This window comes from Borostomias antarcticus (assembly GCF_949987555.1).
Source record: "Borostomias antarcticus genome assembly, chromosome: 8".
NCBI classification, from domain to species: Eukaryota; Metazoa; Chordata; class Actinopteri; order Stomiiformes; family Stomiidae; genus Borostomias; species Borostomias antarcticus.
In genome coordinates this window covers 28,544,304-28,556,953 of record NC_140241.1, presented here as the reverse complement: position 1 = coordinate 28,556,953, position 12,650 = coordinate 28,544,304, and the positions used below count along the sequence as shown (strand labels likewise).

At 47.6% G+C, this 12,650-nt stretch overlaps 2 protein-coding genes across 2 annotated transcripts in view; one reads left to right on the top strand and one right to left on the bottom strand.

The window, feature by feature from the left end:
• Positions 1-1,782: 1,782 nt before the first annotated feature.
• Positions 1,783-3,485, bottom strand: esm1 (endothelial cell-specific molecule 1; the record flags this gene model as incomplete). Its single annotated transcript, XM_084442385.1, has 3 exons — positions 1,783-1,918; positions 2,400-2,546; positions 3,179-3,485. The coding sequence occupies 3 exons, from the start codon at positions 3,483-3,485 to the stop codon at positions 1,824-1,826; spliced, it is 549 nt and encodes a 182-aa protein (XP_084298511.1). The 3' UTR covers positions 1,783-1,823.
• Positions 3,486-4,768: 1,283 nt separating this feature from the next.
• LOC311312425 (putative E3 ubiquitin-protein ligase HERC1) overlaps positions 4,769-12,650 on the top strand; it is a 53,599-nt gene continuing 45,717 nt past the window's right edge. The window contains exons 1-7 of the mRNA XM_084442378.1: positions 4,769-4,892; positions 8,121-9,132; positions 9,887-9,982; positions 10,619-10,801; positions 11,364-11,675; positions 11,821-11,917; positions 12,101-12,244. Coding sequence (XP_084298504.1) covers positions 8,152-9,132; positions 9,887-9,982; positions 10,619-10,801; positions 11,364-11,675; positions 11,821-11,917; positions 12,101-12,244 — 1,813 coding nt within the window. The 5' untranslated portion in view covers positions 4,769-4,892; positions 8,121-8,151. The remainder of the gene's footprint in view (positions 4,893-8,120; positions 9,133-9,886; positions 9,983-10,618; positions 10,802-11,363; positions 11,676-11,820; positions 11,918-12,100; positions 12,245-12,650) is intronic.

Here is a 12,650-nt window from a genome sequence, read left to right as displayed (position 1 = left end):
CCCGCGCGCCACCCCGCCCCCCCCAGAGTCCTTGCCCCTGCTCAAACCCCACCTATGTGTGTATCTCCCTCTGTCACCCAGACAGGCTTCTGGCTCTGCCATCGCATGAAGGTCTGTTACACGACATCCAGTATCCTGACATGCAGGCCTGATGCCAAGGCCCCTACCTGTCCTTGACCTGCTTGACCTTCTACAGCATCACTTCTTAAAATGGCCGCTTTGAAACGTTCAAATAGGGAACGAGTATAATGATATCATACATCACTTGGAGGCACTGCAAAAAAAACTGCTAAATGTCATCATAAAAATCCTATCAATGGGAGAGGTCAATGTGATAAAAACTCATTCCTTACTCTCATAGGAAGGTACATAGCAGCCTATAGATATGAGCAACACATCCCAAGCTACAATAAAGTAGCACCAGATCCAGAGCAGATCTAAACTTGCATTCATTATTTTACTTACTGTATTTGTAAGTACATATTTTGCCAAGACTCAATGCTAATGCAACATAAACATACATTGTTGTGCTTATTTACGATAGCCTATAGTTTCAGTGGTATGCCTCTTGACAACATTCATTGTTGTTGGTGTGCAATCATTTCCTCACCGTGAGAACTTGTTTGTGTTTAGGTGTTGAAGTTGTGTTTCAGGAAAGAATTTCCGATAAACGGGAGAGAGGAAGCGTGGTGTCCCTCTGCCGAGACGGGCCTCCAGTGACGTGTGTCACTTGACAAATTCCAGCCTGTTAGAATCCTGTCTCGAGCAGACACAACAACAACAGGAAGTGGGACAATTTTCACAGGTGTCAGGAAGCACAGGAAGTAAACAAGCTGGATACTGGAAAACACTTGTGTACCCTCTAGCCTCAGAGGTGAGGCTCATAACAGCTATTTTTAACACCGACCGGGTATTTTCACTCAATGGAAGGCTGTGAATGAGGACATCCCTGGGATAATTTCACACAATTGATTTTATTTTTAAGTCATGAATAGAGAATTCCAGCTTCAGAATTCTGTCTAATTTTAGACCTCAACCTTATTAACATCCTGTATGAGTGTTTCTGAGTGCATAGACAAATACCTGTAGTTAAGAAATGAAATATGAACAACTCAGAAATGATCCCTCAATGTTAACTTTGGTTTAATTTCAAGACCATTCTGTACATTGGCTGGTGCATATATCAGCGTACACAGTAGTACTGTATCTTGTTCCATTATGGCAGGAAAGAAAAATACAGTCTTTTCAGAAAAAAAACAAAAACAATTCACAACAGAAATGACATGTGGGGAGGAATGATATGAGATGCTACAGCTCTCTCCAATTGATAACTTTCTATTATAACAGCACAAATGTTTGAAAAGCCACTGTGGATCAGATGGATTCTCTATTAAATTGATTATGTCCCATAAGTGGATCCCAATGGAAAGTGGGGGTGTATGAAAGGACAGACATATTAAGCGACTCAGGAGGCAGTTATTTTCATGTTAAATCTGAACAGCAAACGGTCAATGCAGAATAGTACAGGTACAGGAATGATATATCTCCAGCTCTTAGAGGAAGAGTTATAGAGCAGACACATAATAGCCTACTGTTTTACAAATGCAATCTACATACCACACATTACAGTATGTGTTCATTTCAACACAGCTCCTATCATGGTGATGGGGTATTGATATAAAACTCAAAGACCAAATAAATCAACTTTCAAAATATTGTAGAAAAGTTGCTCTTTTTCAAACTTAATAAAATATATAGTTCAATCATTTAAGTTACTACTATGCTACATTTACACGGAATAAACTAAGTCTTGTCAGTGCTGGTCAGCGAGGGGTCAACCACTTTGGCGCAGTGGATCTGTCCGTGTGCTGATCTCCATTCTGGCTGTTGCTTATCTCCCCTGACCCCACCTCCCCACCTGGAATTAAAAAAGAAAATCATTTCTCACTACACCACTGCACAAGTATTCATGAAAATAACTGATGTATAATGCCATGTATTATTTATTTTATTATTTTTTGTTTATTTGGCAGGGACAGTGTACATTAACAAATGTACCAGATTTAGCCAAGAACACTAGTTTTCATCCTAGCTTTCATCCGCAGTCCATGGACAGCTTATGTATGATCTGCCATGCATGATCACATCTCAGATCAACAGCTCAATGGGGTATCTACTGTATATTCCTCGTGTGGTTTCATCCTTCTGGTTCATATCATCATCTCTGACAAAGTACACATGGCAGGTAAAGATGAGACTGATTAAGATATGTTCTGGACAGTGGAAGGAAATATGCTTTTTAGTCCTTAGTCTTCAGCAAGTTTATGAGTACCATCTGTTTGTGGGGAAGAAAGAAAGAACAAACATCAAATACAATTCTCATCATCTCATTCACTTACTTGCATGTGGCTGTGTCTTTAGCTTGCTTGCGATTTTGGCGAAGAATTTGAAGGTGAGACACGCTCCTGTTTCCCGGTCACAGACACCCCCAGATTTGCAGTTACACGTCTTGCGGCACTCAACTCCATATGTTCCATACATGCAGTCTGTAAGGGAAACATAGCAAACATCATTGTCTGACAAATGACATAATATAAATTACCATAGCCTAAACTATCCCTTGCTTCCCATTACATCACATTACATTTATGTTGTGGTCTGGTATCAATACAATCAATTCTCCTCACAAAGGCTTTGGCTCTATTATATGCTATTAAATAGTGTCAGATGACCTATACTCCTGCATCAGTATCATTCTAAGCCTTCTAAGAAACCAAGCCTTAATGCTGACTGAGGTCATCATAATTCAGTAAAAGGTTTAAGTACTTTGCCACACAGTATAAGGGTTATTTTAATAACACGAGAGGTTTATTTTAATAACCTTACAAATATCATATTTATAAATTAAGATAAGATAAGAAGACTTTATTGTCCATTAAATTGACATGTAATGGAATGTGATGCATGCCATAGGCACATGGTATGATAATCAATCCAGAATTCTGAATACTCAATATTGGAAGCAGACCGTTATTGTAACCTTGCTAGCCTGTGATAATCAATGACACATTCATGTTGCCTTGCACTATGTTTGATACTCGAATGTTTGACACACAGAGATTCATAAAGGCAAATATTAATATGATGCAGCAGGTGCGTCAGTGACAATGCATCATACCTTTACAAACGCCATATTCATCTCCATAGTCATCCTCATCTTTGTAGAACTCGCAGAATAATCCTGGTCCGCACTTTACCCCGTGCATCCCGGACACTGTCCGGTAGCAGTGTTCTCCTCTGCCCGCAGCACAGACCTGGCAGCAGCCGCAGTCATCCAGGACGGTCCGTCTGCAGCGCTGAGTCCCACCGCACAGGTCCACGTTGCATCGCTCCGGGCAGTTGACTGCATACTTGACACTTGCGCCCCACGCCTGCACATCTCGCACGATCAATGCAGATACTAGCGTGAAAAGGAGAAAAGACATCACTGAGAGGTTGCGATGGCGTGCCTGTATGCCGGAGGGGTAAATCTGAGAGCAGCTATTGTAGAGGGGCTGACCACAGGAGCTGCGTGGATAGAGTGACCTTGTGGCTGCATCAGGTTGCATGGTTATCAGCTTTAAAACAAGTTTGTTTTTCACATGGTTTGCCCTCGTCAATTTCCTCAATCCGGTGTTGTCGTCCATTTGCCAGCCTGCCCCCTTGTTTTAGAAATCCGGCATGGAAGTGGGATTAACACCGAACCGCCGTCCAGGAATTGAAATTCGTGCAAACTGATGTCATGAGTTATGTTTAGTTGTTTGTGTGTGAACACTGAGATGCCCCTTTGACCCGCAGTTCCTGGTTCCTTACTTGACCCCTGAACACAGCTCCGTGGGCTCCAATTAAAGCTCCGTTAAAATTGTTTTTATTAAATGAATAACAGACAATATCAGCAGATGCTCAAACACACACACACGCACACACACACGCACACACACACACACACACACAGATATCACACACACGCATGCATGCACACACCACACGCGCGCACACACACACACACACACACACACACATTCTCACATACACGCACGCACGCATACAAGTAGCGCGCGCGCACACACACACACACACACACACACACACACACACACACACACACAGTAGCCTATAATAGATCATATTTTTATAATTCACGTAGGCCTAGCCTCTTATCATAAACGACCACAACATGCAAACGCTATCTACAATATCCTACATTGGATTTTTCTAAGAAATGTCATAATTTTAATTTCGATTTAATCAGGTTGCTGTTTATTTTTTTTAGAAGCTCGTTTTAAGTCACAGACTTATTATGCTTATAATAATATAATATTATAATATTATGCTTACTTATTGTGTGTTGATACCGCAGACCAGAGACAGACCAGAGACAGACCAGAGACAGACCAGAGACAGACCAGAGACAGACCAGAGACAGACCAGAGACAGACCAGAGACAGGAGAGGGTTACGGTCCCAGGAAGACAGTCCGTGGGACGGGACAGACTCAAAAGGCGTGTCCTTCTACCCACTACCATCTAAACACAGTCTAGAAGAATAACTAATGAATGACATTACCTCTTTAATTGTAAATACCAGTATTAGTGAGATAGTCATTCGCGGAACTTGTTTGCTGCTGTCATCTAGTCTTTTAGTCGGTCGGTTGGTCATCCTGACAGTTGGTTGCCAGTACTAAGGTAGCCAGCTAGCTAGTGGCTAAGCTAACGGCTAAGCTAACGGCTAAGCTAACGACTAAGATAGTAAGCGATAACAGGTAACAAGCTAACGGCTAAGCTAACGGCTAAGCTAACGTAGCCTGAGGGGGAAGCCGACAAGACACCGGTGTGAATGACACTGGAAAGAGAGGTATGCCTTTTTACGTCAAATACATGTGTCTATTTGAGTTAATTCTGCATGAAAGTATTAATTGAATGAAACGTAATTCTTAGTAGCAGTTTATTCAGTAAACCTGGTGGTGAGCTAGCCTAGCCTGCTAGCCTAGCTAGCTAACGTTACACAGCAGCTGGCTGATCACACCGAGGTTTGAGAAGCAGTGACAGTGTGTCCCACCCTGGCACTACCCTGGAAGATAATAGCTTTACATCTACTGGTTATAGGCTGTCTTAACGTTAACTAGCTAATGTTAGCTATCTATCTATCTATCTATCTATCTATCTATCTATCTATCTATCTATCTATCTATCTATCTATCTATCTATCTATCTATCTAGTTATTTCACTTGCTTAGCTAACGCTAGCTGTGTAATGCAACCACAACTAGTCAACATTACATTACATTATTACATTACAGTCATTTAGCAGACGCTTTTATCCAAAGCGACTAACAATAATTGCATTTAACGTAGGAAGAGCCAATGTACTACTACTAGCCAGAACTCACAAGTGCATCTTCCCTCTAAAACAAGTGACTAAGAGCATAATCTAGTGCTGAAGGCAAAGTGGAAGGATAGTAATCTAAAGTACAGTGCAATATAATAAGTGCTTAGGTGGGAGGATTGTTGTAGTACTTCTTGAAGAGATGAGTTTTGACAACAGTTACACGATGCGGTCCATCTCTCATCATGATGGACACCAGCAGACGTCCTTGAGGACCCTAAGGACCCTTAAGGACCCTAACCCTGGAGTATGAATGCTTGGCATGCAACCTGTATTGTGTTCTGGTTCTGGTGCTGTTGTATCCTTGAAACGTGATAACAGCTCTGATCTGTTGTTACAGTTGTTTTCTGAAGTTTGTCATTGTCAATCTGCTTAGGGACCTCGATCAGTTCAGTCCTGACAAGTGATGGAAGACCTGATTGGATTTATTGACGTTATAGTGTCCGATGTCTGGGGATCCTATTGATTTCGGTCTGTCATTGGCTGAAAATAAACTGTTTAATTTATTAAAATAGCCTGAACACTGCAGCACATCAGCATCTGAAGCTGGTTACAGACATAACCTGCAGGTTGATACATGTTTTAATCGCCCATTACAGTGAATATTTAATTCCTCACCATTGCATGTAGGTAGCCTATTATTAGTGGGTGTTGTAACATAACCTGCACAGTTACAGTAGTAAATAATCAAGATGGCCACTTCTAAACCTGACATGGCATGAGGCCAATACTGCCACCTGATTTCGATAATACCCACTCATGACAAATTATAAAGTTCATTGGGTTAGTCGGCATCAAAGGTGATCAATCAATCAAAGCTTTATTTGTATAGCGATACAAAGAGATACCGTGATAGTAAAGAGGTTTGCTGAGTCAGCCCAACTAGAGAGGGTCTCTGCTCCTCTGACTGTCAAGTTGAGCCCTTCACTGTCTCAAAGTAGCTTCCTGTTATTTCTGTCCTCTGGAAACCGTATCGCCCAGGGCACGGCTAGACTGAGACCGGGACAAGACGAGCAGGCATGTAGAGCAGGCATGGAGAGCAGGCATGTAGAGCAGGCATGTAGAGCAGGCATGTGTTGATGGCGCTCCGCCTCTGACTGAATGTTCTAAGATAGAGTGGCTCACTCGCAAACAGCATAGTTGTGACTGAGCTGAGCTCTCTCTCTCTCTTTCTCTCTCTCTCCGTATGTTTGTCTCTCCTCTCTCTCCCTCTCTCTCTCTCATGCTCATTTAATGTTATAGACTCACAGTAAGTAGTTGTATTTAATGGAAGCGCTGTTTGCATGCAGGCTGGCAGTGAGACTAATGGCTTGTGCTGTCTGTCTGGGTCCATGTAGCACATTAACCTCTTGGCTTCAAGTGTCTGTTCCGAGAAGGCAGATGATCTGGGACTAGACCTAATTAGGTTATACTGAGCATACTGGCGTGATAGAACACTGTCTTCGTGTTTGACTCATTCTCAACTGTTTGGCTTAGCACCATAACACCATACACCATAACCAAGCAGGTGGATTATTATGATTGAGTCTAATATATTATTAGCTTTTATTAGAGAGATATGTTATTTGAAGTGTTAGGTCTACCAGACAGTCTGGGCTGAGTCCATTCTATAGAGTTTACTGCTATGTGTACACACTTGATAAGTGTTGTTGTCGTTGTTCATGTTGTTGTTTGTGGCATATGTGTGCACATGAGGGAAGATGAGTTATGCCCCGGCCTCCCTCCCATGATTTCGCCCTGCCCCCCCCCCCCCTACTTGGTGCAGAGAAGTAGGCCTTGTTACAGAATGCCAGCAAGACGTCTGGGGGGGGGGGGGGGGTATGCTGTCGTTGAAGGTTGGGACAGGGGTGTAGGATAATGTGTCATGCAGTCATGTGCCCATCTGAGAGACTGTGGCGGTGGCGTGACACTGAAACAAAATGTATTTATAAATGAAATCACAGGCAGCTCAAATTACTTGACCATCACTACTAGGCCTCTAGTCTCCGCTCGGCCGCTGACCACAACAACTAGACCGAAAATCACCCCGCAACCCCCGTGTTATTGATTCCAAATCGATAAGGCTTTCCTTTCACGGTAGGGAAGCATGTCAGCAAGGCTGTATTTATTTCTGAGAAAGCTGCCAGGTTCCTGTAGGCCAATAGGCATGTCTGGCCTTGACTGAACCCTCAAAGCACATGTCACGATTAGGGCTGGGTTTAAAAAAATCGATTAATCGATTCTGAATCAAATGATTCTGAATCGATTCATGAATCAGATGATTCATAATCGATTCATGAATCAAATGATTCAGAATCGATTCATGAATCCAAAAATCGTTATTTTATTTAATGAATGAATGAATAAATGAAGGAATGAAAAGTTCATTCATTCATTCAATGATTCATACATTCATTCATTTTTGGAAATCAGTATCGATACCCAGCCCTAGTATTGATGTGTTGTATAACTTGGCAGTCATGTAATTAAGGTTACATCTAAAAAAAACAAACAGGTTTTAGTAACACTAACCGAATCGTTATTGAATCGAATCGAATTGAATCTGAATTGAATCGATTCTTAAAATTTGACTCGATACCCAGCCCTAGTCACGATGATAGTCTGAGGAATTAGGCCGGCTAATGTTCATAATACATCGTAGATTGAACGTGTCCCTTATGAACCGGTGTCTCCCCCTCTGCGTCTCTCCCCTGTCAGCTCCAGAGACGAGGATAGATAATGCTCAGACATGGTGCCCTGCCAGACCCATGTGATGCTGAAATGGCAGGAACACCTGAACAGCTGCTGGGCGGCGGAGGACGGCGTGCGGACGTCCACGCGCCGCGGCGCCGCCGAGCTCTACGCCAAGCTGCTCCGCAACAAGGAGGTGGTCGGCCTGGCGCAGCCCGTCCAGGACCTCATCGGCCCGCGCCTGCCGGACTTCCAGTATGAGTCCAGCGCCGGGGAGGAGCGGGAGGAGTATCTGACGGCGCTGCTCCACAGCCAGCGCTGCCTGGCCCACAGGATGCTGGCCCGCACGCCGTTCGCCCGGGGCCTCCACCACCGCCTGGTGGTCCTGCAGAGGGTCTACTATGCCCTGCACAGCAAGTACCACGACCGCTTCCGGGCGCTGCCGCCCCCGCAGGCGGCGGCCGGCGCCGACGGCAGTGGCGGCGCCCTGGAGCCCGCGCCAGAGGCCTGGCCGCCCGGCGGCGCCTCCCGGGCCAAGTCGGGCACGGACGTCCTGATCGAGATGGGCGTGCGCACGGGCCTCAGCCTGCTGTTCGCCCTGCTGCAGCAGAACTGGCGGCGTGGCGGCGAGGAGCCCGGCGCGGCGCTGTGCAACGACGTGCTGGCCACCGCCGCCTCCGTGCTGACGTCGCTGCCGCCGCTGTCGCTGGCCAACGAGAACAAGATCCCGGCGGTGGGGCAGGACTGCCTGGCGCAGGTGGCCGACTTCCTGAAGAAGACGTCGGTGAGCGGCGGCGGAGGCGGAGCCGACCAGGCGGGGCGCCGGCTGGCGCTGGAGCTGCTCCTGAGCCTGGCCGTGCAGAGGGGCTCCCTGCGCTTCCTGCTGGAGTGGGTGGAGGTGGCCCTGGCCGCGTCCGCCTCCTCCTCCTCCTCCTCCTCCTCCTCCTCCTCCTCTTCAGGGTCCCAAAAGCCAAAGTCAGAGGGAGGAGTGGGCTACGACCTCATCCATCAAACCCTTCTCCAGATGAGGCAGTACTCGGTACGTTGTGTCCTTCCCCCTGCTCTCTCTCTCTCTCTCTCTCTCTCTCTCTCTCTCGATAATCGATAATGGTCAGGCCCCCGGCTGGACCAATGTAGACGACGTGGCGTAGGGGCGGAGGCCTATCGGCTGCCCTGGTCCCGCCCAGAGAAGACGAGTGTTGGTTACAGCTGCTCCGAGCCCCAGCGTGGGGATTATACACACCAGGCACACGGGGAAAAGGGATTAAGGCTCACGAGTGACTCCCTGCCCTCCTTCAGCCGGCTAATCGGCCCGACTGCCAGTGGCACCATTGACAGTGACAAACCTTCAGACACCCCCCACCCCCTTTTGATATTCTGCCCCTGTTTTGAGCAGGGGGTGGGGTCATTTGTCCTTATAAATCAGATTTTGTAGCTCACTCGACTGGATGTCTTGGCCGGATGCCTGGAGCTAAAAGCCTCTCTGCTCTGGCTAGGCAGGCCAGACAGGGGCTTTGTGCCTGCTTGATTTATCCACCTCTTAATCAATAGGAAATGTTCCAGGAGAATACCTTTTGTGCACAATGTCATGACGTCCACAAATTCAGACTAGACATCGCGTCCCGACGGAGTGGTTGTAATAGTACGACGTGGATTCTGTAGCCGCTCTTTAGAGGCTAAACGCTGTGTTGGCTCTGATGTGTACCGCTGGCTGGCTGAAGAGTCTGCCAGCGGAAGGTGCTGAACTAGGAGGTCCCTCGCGAGAGAACGCTGTCCTTGTTTTGTTTCTCCAGGGCTTCCGAGGAGACTCCATCAACACTCAGGTTCTGAAGAAGGACGGCGACGGGCTCTGCAGCCTCTCCCACGCGGCCCTCTGCCTGTTCGAAGAGGTTTGTCACCGGAACATTCTCCACAGAACGCTTCTCCACAGTACTAGGGCTGGGTTTAAAAAATCCATACATCCATACATCCATACAAATGATTCAGAATCGATTCATGAATTCCAAAATCGATCTTTTATTTAATGAATGAATGAATAAATGAAGGAATGAATAGTTCATTAATTCATTCAATGATTCATTCATTTTTGAAATCAGTATCGATACCCAGCCCTAGTATTGATGTGTTGCATAACTTGGCAGTCATGTAATTAAGGTTACAGCAAAAAAAAACAGGTTTTAGTAACACTAACCGAATCGATATTGAATCGAATCGAATTGAATCGTGATAATCGATTCCAAACCTTGTGAATCGGAATCGAATCGATTCTTGAAATTCGACTCGATACCCAGCCCTACACAGTACACAACCACACCCGGAGACGATCGAAGCCAAACTAACTCTAATCGTACGCGGTACCCGTATTGTAGCGCACGTGTACAAATAAACCACCCCGAACCATAAACCTCACATTGGAGGCGGGGGCGCCCCTCGATCGGACACGGCACGTCCGGCGTGACGGACGGAGCGGCTCGTCTTCCAGTGGCGGAGGACGGTGCGTGACTCATCCTTCCCCCATCCCTTAGATCTGTATCCTGGCGTCCAGCTGCCTGTGCTCCTGCAGCACCGGCACGGCGCCGCCCGGCTCGGAGAGCGACGCCGTCATGGTGTACGTGTGGGGCAGCAACAGCAGCCACCAGCTGGCGGAGGGAACGCTGGAGAAGATCCTGCATCCCAAACTGGCACAGGGCTTCAGCGACGCCCAGATGGTAGGACAAGTCGGCTATCTTATCGTTTTATTTGTTTTATCTGACCTTTATTTAGAGACAGTTAAAATCAGTTGAGAACCATTTCTAATGTTCAATCTGGCCAAGAGGCCCCCGGGAAGAATAAATACATACAGAAATACACAAGGTCAACACAGAACAATACATACAATACTGTACATGAGAACAGCAAAGACAGGCCAGACCAGGCCGCGCGGTAGCGGATGTAGACGGTCTATTGCTTTGGTCTGGCTGGTCAAAGTGCTTCAGAGAAATACTTAATATGCCTCTGTAAAAGTGGGTCCATGTAGGGGGACCCCTTACGGTCAGGCGCAGTGGACATCAGAATCACACACACACACACACACACACACACACACTTACAGCTGACGGGCACGTAGCGGATGTTCCCTGCTCTCCTTGGATGAGCGTGCGGAAGCAATCGCCAAAAATTAAGTGGATTACACACGTCTTAACACATTCGAATTTATCTCCCGTTTCCTTTCCTGCAAATGAGTTCCATCCTTATTATTAAACGACGCCCCCCTCCCCCCCCGCTTACCAGATCGAGGCGGGCCAGTACTGCACGTTCTCCGTGTCCTCGGACGGCTCGGTGAAGGCCTGCGGCAAGGGCAGCTACGGCCGCCTGGGCCTGGGCGACTCCAACAACCAGTCCACGCCCAAGAAGCTGGTCCTGGAGCCGGCGCGCAGCATGCGGAAGGTGTCGTCGTCCAAGGGCTCGGACGGGCACACGCTGGCCGTGACGGCCGAGGGCGAGGTGTTCAGCTGGGGGGACGGCGACTACGGCAAGCTGGGCCACGGGAACAGCGGCACCCAGAAATACCCCAAAATAATCCAGGGGCCTCTGCTGGGCAAGGTGAGCCTGTGGGGAAGGGCGGGGGGAGGGGGGGTGGGGGGGGGCGGGGGGGGGGGGGGGCTGCGATGACAGCCGAGTTACACATGGACGAGAGTAACCAGAGAGACCCCCCGCTGACCTCCCTCGATGCTTGCCCGTCTGCCAGGTGGTGGTGTGCGTCTCCGCCGGCTACAGGCACAGTGCCGCCGTGACCAACGACGGAGAGCTCTACACGTGGGGAGAGGGCGACTTCGGCAGGCTGGGTAACTCCTCCCTCTTTGCGGTTAACGCGGAAAGTATCGCTCACTTCCAAAATAACTTCCTCAATCGAGCGCATGACGTGCGGCGGATCGACCGACGCGCCGTTGCCTTTGACGTTTCTGAGGAATGCGATGTGTTTGTGTGCGTGTGTGTGTGTGCGCGTGTGTGTGTGTGTGTGTGTCCAGGCCACAGCGACAGCCACAGTCGTAACGTGCCCACGCTGGTGAAGGACATCAGCGGCGTGGGCCAGGCGGCGTGCGGCAGCTCCCACACCATCGCCGTGGCGCAGGACGGACGCGTCGTCTGGTCCTTCGGGGGAGGAGATAACGGTGAGAGTTGGGGGGGGCAAAATCTGGGGTCAGCATAACCAGGGCCTGCATCTAAATACTATAACCAGGACCTGCATCTAAATACTATAACCAGGGCCTGCATCTAAATACTATAACCAGGACCTGCATCTAAATACTATAACCAGGGCCTGCATCTAAATACTATAACCAGGGCCTGCATCTAAATACTATAACCAGGGCCTGCATCTAAATACTATAACCAGGGCCTGCATCTAAATACTATAACCAGGACCTGCATCTAAATACTATAACCAGGGCCTGCATCTAAATACTATAACCAGGGCCTGCATCTAAATACTATAACCAGGGCCTGCATCTAAATACTATAACCAGGGCCTGCATCTAAATACTATAACCAGGACCTGCATCTAAATACTATAACCAG